This window comes from Chelonoidis abingdonii, chromosome 23 (assembly GCF_003597395.2).
Source record: "Chelonoidis abingdonii isolate Lonesome George chromosome 23, CheloAbing_2.0, whole genome shotgun sequence".
NCBI lineage: Eukaryota > Metazoa > Chordata > Testudines > Testudinidae > Chelonoidis > Chelonoidis abingdonii.
In genome coordinates, this window is record NC_133791.1 from 21,243,228 (window position 1) to 21,251,824 (window position 8,597).

Genomic DNA, 8,597 nt, shown 5'->3' on the forward strand with positions numbered 1-8,597 from the left:
GGCTCAGATTCCAGGCCCCCTGCTTGGGCTGAATCATAGAATATCAGGGTTGGAAGGGACCTCATCTAGTCCAACCCCCTGCTCAAAGCAGGACCAGTTCCCAACTAAATCATCCCAGACAGGGCTTTGTCAAGTCTGACCTTAAAAACCTCCCTAGGGAACCCATTCTAGTGCTTCACCACCCTCCTAGTGAAAAAGTTTTTCATAATATCCAACCTAAACCTCTCCTACTGCAACTTGAGACCATTACTCCTTGTTCTGTCATCTGCCACCACTGAGAACAATCTAGGTCCATCCTCTCCGGAACTTCCCTTCAGGTAGTTGAAGGCTCTATCAAATCCCCTCTCACTCTTCTCTTCTGCAGACTAAATAATCCCAGTTCCCTCAGCCTCTCCTCATAAATCATGTGCTCTAGCCCCCTAGTCATTTCCATTGCCCTCTGCTGGACTCATTTTTCCACATCCTTGTAGTGTGGGGCCCAAAAGTGGACACAGTACTCTAGGTGAGGCCTCACTGATGTCGAATAGAGGGGAATGATCACGTCCCTTGATCTGCTGGCAATGCCCCTACTAATACAGCCCAAAATGCCATTAGCCTTCTTGGCAACAAGGGCACACTGTTGACTCAGATCCCGCCCTTGGGTTTCGGCTTTGGCCCCCTGGCCTGGGGAGGTGAGGCTTTGGCTTTGCACCTCCTCCCCCGTTCCCTCTGGGGTGGTGGGGCTTGGGCAGGCTCAGGCTTCGGTCCCCTCTCCTGGGGTCCTGTAGTAATTTTTGTTGTCAAAAGGGGGATGCGGTGCAGTGAAGTTTTGAGAACCTCTGTGTTACAAAGACGCACGGAAAGCGTATCTTACGAAAACTGATGTGGGCATCACAAGCTGGAGGAGCAAACCACCAACTGACCCCAGTGGCACCATATCTTCCATCAGGCAGTGGCCTGCTTTAAGGAGAGGCGCCTAGCCCTCGAAGCTGAAAAGAGAGAAAGAAGGAAGGAAAAAGAAGTAACTTTCTCCCAGCAGGCAGCTGGCCTGCCACAAAATGTCAGTACCTACTGCAGGTGGATTTGTGATTCCAGGATCGGACTCTTGAGTCATCTCAGGACCCACAGTAAATCCATGGTAGAGAACATCCTCGAATTGAGGGATTGCCAATCAATCATTACGTCCATAGTAGGCTGCTGACCCATTCAGAGAAAAATCTACTCTGAACCCCACACCTGCTTCTCAGTTACATCCCCCATCACACCACACAGCCCACATCCCGATGCATACTGCAGTATACACACATTATCTCTTACATCCAGGGTGGTGCTGCCTAGTGAGCAGAGCAATGGACGGGGGTCAGGGTGCCTGGCTACTCTGCCAGAGTGTGTCCAGCTCCTGGTGGCAGAAAGAAGTGGGAGAGTATCAGAACCCATGGGGGATCATTATGCTGGGAAAAACTTTGGTGATCATGTTAGTACAATCGGAATTGGTAGCACATGGATCTGAGGCCGTTGTGAAGATCAAAATGTGGTGCATAGCTGACACATCCTCTCCCTTTGCAGGCCTCTTCGAGCCAATAGATATGATGTATGAGCTAGACAGGAATGCTCAGACAGACCCTTCCCTGACGGAGATGGTGCAGGTGGCCATCAAAATCCTCCAGAGAAATCCCCGAGGATTCTTCCTGCTGGTGGAAGGTGAGAGCCAGGGTCTCCAGACTGGCGACCTGCCCACTACACCCAGTGCCCTGTGGGGCTGAGCTTCCCATCTCAGCTTTTCAGGGCTGGGAGCATCTCATGCTGAGAACATGGGCCTGTTACTGAAAATCTGCTATTGTCTTCTGACCTGAATGTGCCTCTCTGGGAGGGTGATGAAACGGTTCTGGAATCGAGTGACAGTGGAAAAAACCCATCCCTGTTGCACCCGCCATTGCTGCACCAGTCAGGAAAGGAGCTGAGCAAGTTCCCTAGCCCTTTACCTTACAAGTGAACGGATGGAAGTTGCTTTGCAGGGAGAGGCTAGTATGCAGGCAATGGGTCCCAGAGCCCACGGCTCCCAAGGGAGAGGGAGACCCTGGACGTGGGTAAATACCAACAGTGGTCTGATACTGGCCCACAAACTCCTAGCTTAACTGCATCAGTCTCCCTTTCTAGCATCTGAAGAGCAGGTAATGCTGGCCCGATTGCACCTTTCTGTCAAGGGAAGTTGGTTTCCTTTACTGGCCTGGAAGGGAGAGGAGGGAAGGGCTTGTGGTGAGGAATATTCACCACATGAGAACCAAGACTCCAGCCAGCAGCTCCCCCATCCTGAGGGCTCTGGGAGGTAGTACTTATCCCTGCTGTGTGGGTGTGTCTTCTAATAGCGAATCTGCTGCATGCCCTGGTATCTCAGTCAGCTGTTGGGCTGTTCCTTGGAAAGCGGCAGGAGAAGACTCAGTTGTGGACGTGATCCTAGAAGTGGCTTGATAGAAATGATGTATTTTCCTTGCTCTCTCCCTGTCAGCACCTTCCATCCAGTCTTCAAATACTAGCTCAGATGCACCGTGCTGCACCATAAGGTGTGGTAAACATGGTTTGCACCTTCTGGTGCAGCACTCGCCACAGGCCAGTGTTGGGACAGGAGGGCGGATTGGTAATGGTTAGGTGCAGCAGAGAGGCAGTATACTGGACTCCATAGATCATTGACCTGGTCCAAGATAACAGGAAACAAGAGCTCTAGCAGGATGGACCAGTAGTGTAATCTGTTATTGGTGAGTCCCAGGTTTCTAATCCAACTAGTTGTTCCCTTCTTGCTTTTCCCTTTCCAGGGGGCAGGATCGACCATGGTCACCATGAGGGGAAAGCCAAGCAAGCGCTGTATGAGGCAGTGGAGATGGACAACGCCATAGGCAAGGCTGGTGACATGACCTCACTGGAGGACACACTAACTGTAGTCACTGCCGACCACTCCCATGTCTTCACCTTTGGTGGATACACACCCCGCGGCAATCCCATTTTCGGTAAGGGTTTAACCCATTGATTTCCTCCACAAGTTGAAGACCCACCAGTCTCCAAATGGTGGCACCTGGCCAGTTACTGCTGGAGGACTGTTTGGCATCGCTGCCTGGCAGGATTGACAAAGCCCTGGCTGAGATGATTTAGTTGGGGTTGGTCCTGCTTTGAGCAGGGGGTTGGGCTAGGTGACCTCCTGAGGCCCCTTCCAACCCTGACCGTCTGTGATTCTATGACAGGGTCGGCAACCTTTCAGAAGAGATGTGCCAAGTGATGTGCCAAGTAATTTAAGGTTTACATTTTAACAGTTGTAGAAGGTCTCTATGTCTATATTATATAAATAAACTATTGTTGTATTTAAAGTAAATAAGGATTTTAAAATATTTAAGAAGCTTCATTTAAAATAAAAATAAAATGCAGATCTTTTCAATTTAGTGTGATCCTTGTCTGGGATTCCAGCCACCAGCTGGGCTCAGGGGTTCCATTCACTCAGCTGACAGTGGGCTGAGCGGGGCCGGCTGGGGGCTGAGTGGCTCAGTCCGCTGCCAGTCTGGGGTGCCGGCAGCACTCAGCCTGCTGCCAGTCTGGGGTTCTGTCTGCCAGTGCCTTGCCAGTCGGGGTCCCAGCCGCCAGCCCGCTCAGCCTCCTGCCGGCCTGGGTGAGCAGAACCCCAGATGGGCAGCAGGCTGAGCAGGGCCAGCAGCTGGACCCCAGACTGGCAGCAGGCTGAGCAGGGCCGGTGGCCAGTCTGGGGTTCCGTCCGCCAGCTCCTGCCAGCCGGGATCCTGGCTGCCGGCTCCCCTCAGCCCACTACCAGCCTAGGGTTCTGCTCACCCAGACTGGCAGCAGACTGAGCCACTCGGCCCACCCCCAGCACCGCTCAGCCTGCTGCTGCTCTGGGGTTCCGGCCATCGGCTCCTGCCAGCCAGGGTCTCAGCAGCCAGCCTTCTCAGCCCGGTGCCAGCCTGGGGTTCCCTGGGGGTCCCCAGGCCAGCAGCAGGCGCTGAGTGGGGCTGCTGGCCAGGACCCCGGCTGGCAATGGGGCAGCAGCCAGAACCCCAGAGTGGCAGTGGGTTGAGCCGCTCAGCCCACCACCACGTGCCATCAAAAATCGGCTTGCATGCCGTAGGTTGCTGACCTCTGTTCTATGATGTCCCTTGAGACAGCAGCAATTGAAATGTGTCCAGCGTCAGAACCAGGGCAAAACCTTTGGCAGCTTTCCTAGACTGTAAGGCCATTATGATCCTCGAGTCTGACTCCTTGTAACTCAGGCCTGAGAACTCGCCTAGAGAGTCCTGCATTGCACCTGAGCAAGCTACAAGCCATGCAGAGAGTCCTGCATGGCTTGTAGCTGACCTAGAGTGCATCCAATTTCAGTATCAGGACTCCAAGTGTGGGGAATGGATTTCTAATCACATCATAATATCCAGCTCCTGGATCCCTGAGCCCATGGACCAGAACCAAACCCCAGTTCTGAACACTCTGAAACTCTCTGGATTTCATTTGTACTGGAGCTCATCTTCACTGCAGCCCAGACTCGCATCGTCCACCCCAGATGGAAACAAAGCAGCTGTTTAGCAACCCCAGCAAAATGCCCTATTTCTCATTTCTCATGGGGCACTGGCCCGACAACACTCTGCCTGCTGCAGCACCGGCACTACTTGCTACCGCACCTTGGGTCCCCCATCCAAATACTGGCCAGCCCTGACCCTGCTTAGCCAAGGAGAGCCAATGACCTTCCAGTGGGGTGGAATGACTGCATTGGGTATGAGTCGGTTGGACTATAAAAACATCAAACCTTTGACATTCCTGGCCACCTCCTGAGATATTCACCCCTGAAATTTGGCTGCAGTGATTGTTTCTCATGCCCCACTCCCCTCTCCGTGTTCTCACTGAGTTTGATCTCTTTGATGGGCATGCGATCGGCCCCAGGGTAGCAGAAGCAGCACAGGCAGACACTCCAGTCAGTGTCCTTGTCTAAAGAGAGGATCGGGGTGAGGGGCTGGGGGCAGATAAACTAGAGGATCCTGGAGATATGCCTGCCCAACAGAAATACTCTATGGAAATTGGCAGGACTGGAGTATTGGAGTCAGGCATGGCATCTTCTGCAGAGGAGCGATGGGCACCATCCCTCAGGCTAACCAGGCTCCTTCTCGCACAGGTCTAGCTCCGATGCACAGCGATGTGGATAAAATGCCCTTCACCTCCATCCTGTACGGAAATGGCCCCGGGTTCAAAATCGTAGCTGGAGAGAGGGAGAATGTGTCCGCCGTGGATTATGGTGAGTTTAGGGGGATGGCAAGATGCAGAATGGGGGGTGGGGAAGGCACATGACAGGGACCAGCTGACGCCACTGGGTTCATGTAAAATGCATTGCTTATCCCAATCTAATTCCCACTGAGCCAGAGTTCATTTCCCAAACCCACTGCCACTAACAGGGCCACCATGTTGGTGCCCTCAGCAGAGAGGCCAAGGTCTGAGTGGAGAATAGAGGTGAACTCCCTGCCTCATAAAGATGGCCTGTCAAGTGAGGATGGAAGCTGAGGAGGCCCCTTCCTCAGTGCATAATGGGTGCCAGTCTCCAGCCTGGTGGTCTGACTCCCCAGTCTCTTACAGCTGTTTGTTCTCTCTCTGCAGCTCATGCCAACTACCAGGCCCAGGCAGCTGTGCCCTTGCACCAAGAGACCCATGGGGGTGAGGATGTGGCGATATTTGCCAAGGGCCCAATGGCCCACCTCCTGCATGGAGTCCACGAGCAGAATTACATTCCACACGTCATGGCCTATGCCGCCTGCATTGGCCAGAACACAGACCACTGCAGCTCCGGAGCCCAGCACAGCACAGGGGGGCCTCTGCCCTTCCTCTCCACCCTTACCTCCGTCCTCCTCCTCAAATTCTTGTTTTAAGGTCTCACCCTCAATCAGCTCACTTTCTTCAGTCACAGACCAGGCTCTCCAGCTGTCTGAAATAGAGATCTTGACTCCATTCAAAGACAGATCTTGAAACTTGTCTCACCATATGATACGGGGTCTTCAGGTTTTAACCATGTTGGACATAATACCAAGGCTTTCTATGTCTCTGGTCAATGGACCCACCTTGTCCCTGAACCAGGGCAGCTGGCCTATGGCCATGAACCACTGTTCAAGATCATTAGGGGTTGGGAACTGAAGTGAGCGGCTCAGTTGCTGTTGACGCTGCTGAATGTCCCTGGTGTTGATGCCCTGGATTCCAAGTTGGCTTCAAGATCTGGAGATGTTGGTCTGTTTTTATAGCAATACCCTGGACTGGTTCTGTGAACTCAAAGACAGAGACACATAGGTTCAGGCTGGGGCAGACTCTCTTGGACCCAAATGTTTCATATCTAATAATGTTTTCTTTTGTTTTAAGCTCCTCTAGCCTCACTCAAACAGTTTTTAAAAAATCAGATAAACAAAACTCACGTATTAGGAAATGTTCTGTTCTCCCATGGCTGCTGATTATGTAAACAGAGGCTTCCTCCCTGGGAATCAAAACCCAGATGTAAACTTTGAGAGAAGAGGCTTTTGGAATCTGAATCCAGATGTGGATTTTGGCTCTTTGGTTCATCTCTGGTTGATGTTTTCAGAGGACCTTCGTAGAATTAGTCACTTAAGTCAGCAGGAGTTGGACATCTGGATCCAGATCCATAAAGGTATTTAGGCTCCTAAGTCCCTCCAATTTCAGTGGAAGTTAGGAGCCTAAATATCTTTGTGGTTCTGGGCCTCAGCCCCTTTTGAAAATCCAGTCCTCTGTCTGACAGCACAGAAGTGATGCTTCAGATCCTGCACTATGGCATCACTGATGAGAGACTTTCAGCGGGGCCAAAGGAATCACTCACATCCATAGAATCATAGGACTGGAAGGGACTTGGGATGAGAGGTCATCTAGTCCAATTCCCTGCACTCATGGCAGGACTAAGTATTATCAGTGATGTTTTATGTTTGAAGCCAGGGTGATGCAATATACGGAGCCCTCTTTGATTCTTCCTTTTAGCCCCCTTGGTGCCAGGCATATTAGGCGCTCCCAGCCTATGCTGGGGTTGTCACGTCTGTCCCAAACCTTGTGCCACAATTTGTCCGGGCTTTGCTTTGTCCCTCACATTTGGCTTGCAGGACACTAAAGGTCTCTGGAAATAATGCTTGTTGGTCACTTCTTGGTGACGCTGTGATGTGAAGATTTGGAGCAAATTGGCAGGTCAGGTTAGGAACCCAGGTTGTCAGCCAACCCCTCATGTCTCCCAAGCTGGGCTGGGAAGGTCTGAGTAAAAGCATTCCTGTGAGATTTCCTGCAGCCAATTAGGCCGTGGACAATATCCCACGATCAGCCTTTGCTAACATATTGCAGTCCTGGCCCGAGCTCAGCAGTGGGGAGCAACTGGAGAATAATGTTGGCCAAACTTTTCTTGACCATATAAGAAGATTGTTTGCGGTGTTGTGGTCATGTTCATTTCCGGATGTTAGAGAGACAAGCTATCTTTTATTGGACAGACTTCTGTTGGTGAAAGAGACAAACTTTCAAGCTCCACAGAGCTCTTTGTCACTGACCAATCTCGTCTCCTTTATAAAAAAGGTCCATATGAGTTTCAGGCTGGGTCGTATTTGAACCAAACTGTTTTCCGTGTCTCTGATTGCATCACAGTGTGATGATCCAACAGCCTTAGGAGTGAAAATCCTATTAAAAGTCAACGGGACTTAGTTTTGGACTGTTTCTAGATACTAGTTGACCAGAGTGGCCAAGCCCCCGGCTGACAGACAGAAAGAAGCAGGGTGGGAGTGGGGATAACATTGTCAAAGGCACTTACATGCCTTGAGAGACTAACAATCGTTTCTCCTGACAAGTTGATGCAGTGGCTGGAGGGGAGTTATTTGCCATGGCATGTGGTTATTAGTTTCTGAGGATGCTCATTGGCATGCCGTTAGGAGACCTGAGCAATTTAATTCGTTATCAAGGTTTCATTCAGCTGTTTCATTTGTCAGTAGTTTTTTCTTTTTTTTTTAAATAAAGCCTTTTAAAAAAAATTAATTATTTCAGGCCAAGCGGATTGTTTGAAGACACTTGAATTCTTGGGGCCAATGGGGCGCTGGAAGGACAGCCTTTTTGGCTTCATATTCATAAAGCCTGAACACAGCCAGTTGGAAGGAACTGTCAATCCACTTCATAACCCGTGACCCAAGACCCCTGTCTGTATTTCCATAGAAACTGTTGCCATGGGTGTCATCCATGATGACAGCAAATCAACTGTCCATGATAAATAAATACAAATCTGGGAATGCATCTGGATTTGCATTGAGGCCTCTTGTTTCAATTTTTAGTCTGGAGATCTTGTTATTAAAGCTTCTTGTGGTTTTTCCATAAATGTGCATCGGCTTCTCAGCATAAAGCTCTCTGGTCTATAGCCAAAGCTGGGTGCAAAACCATAACGGCGCGTGCCAGGCATTGCAGTACAGCTGCTGAGGGTCCAGTTCTGGTTGCTCACATGTGTTGCTCCCTACGGGCTTCTCAAGTAACTTGCACAGGTCAGTGGTTCCTGAGATTATTGCTCTCCGCCTGCTCGCTTTCATTTATGACCCTTGGAATTGGGGTGAAGCCCTTTAGAGCCTGGAGGG

General features: G+C 50.9%; 1 protein-coding gene across 2 annotated transcripts in view; it reads left to right on the forward strand.

Annotated features, from left to right (window-relative positions):
* ALPL (alkaline phosphatase, biomineralization associated) overlaps window positions 1-7,984 on the forward strand; it is an 85,974-nt gene extending 77,990 nt beyond the window's left edge. For both annotated transcript variants that reach the window (XM_075060314.1, XM_032783935.2), the window contains 4 exons: window positions 1,546-1,680; window positions 2,790-2,981; window positions 5,135-5,254; window positions 5,611-7,984. In XM_075060314.1, the coding sequence (XP_074916415.1) occupies window positions 1,546-1,680; window positions 2,790-2,981; window positions 5,135-5,254; window positions 5,611-5,879 (716 nt within the window). In that variant the 3' untranslated portion in view covers window positions 5,880-7,984. The remainder of the gene's footprint in view (window positions 1-1,545; window positions 1,681-2,789; window positions 2,982-5,134; window positions 5,255-5,610) is intronic.
* The last annotated feature ends 613 nt before the right edge of the window (window positions 7,985-8,597 follow it).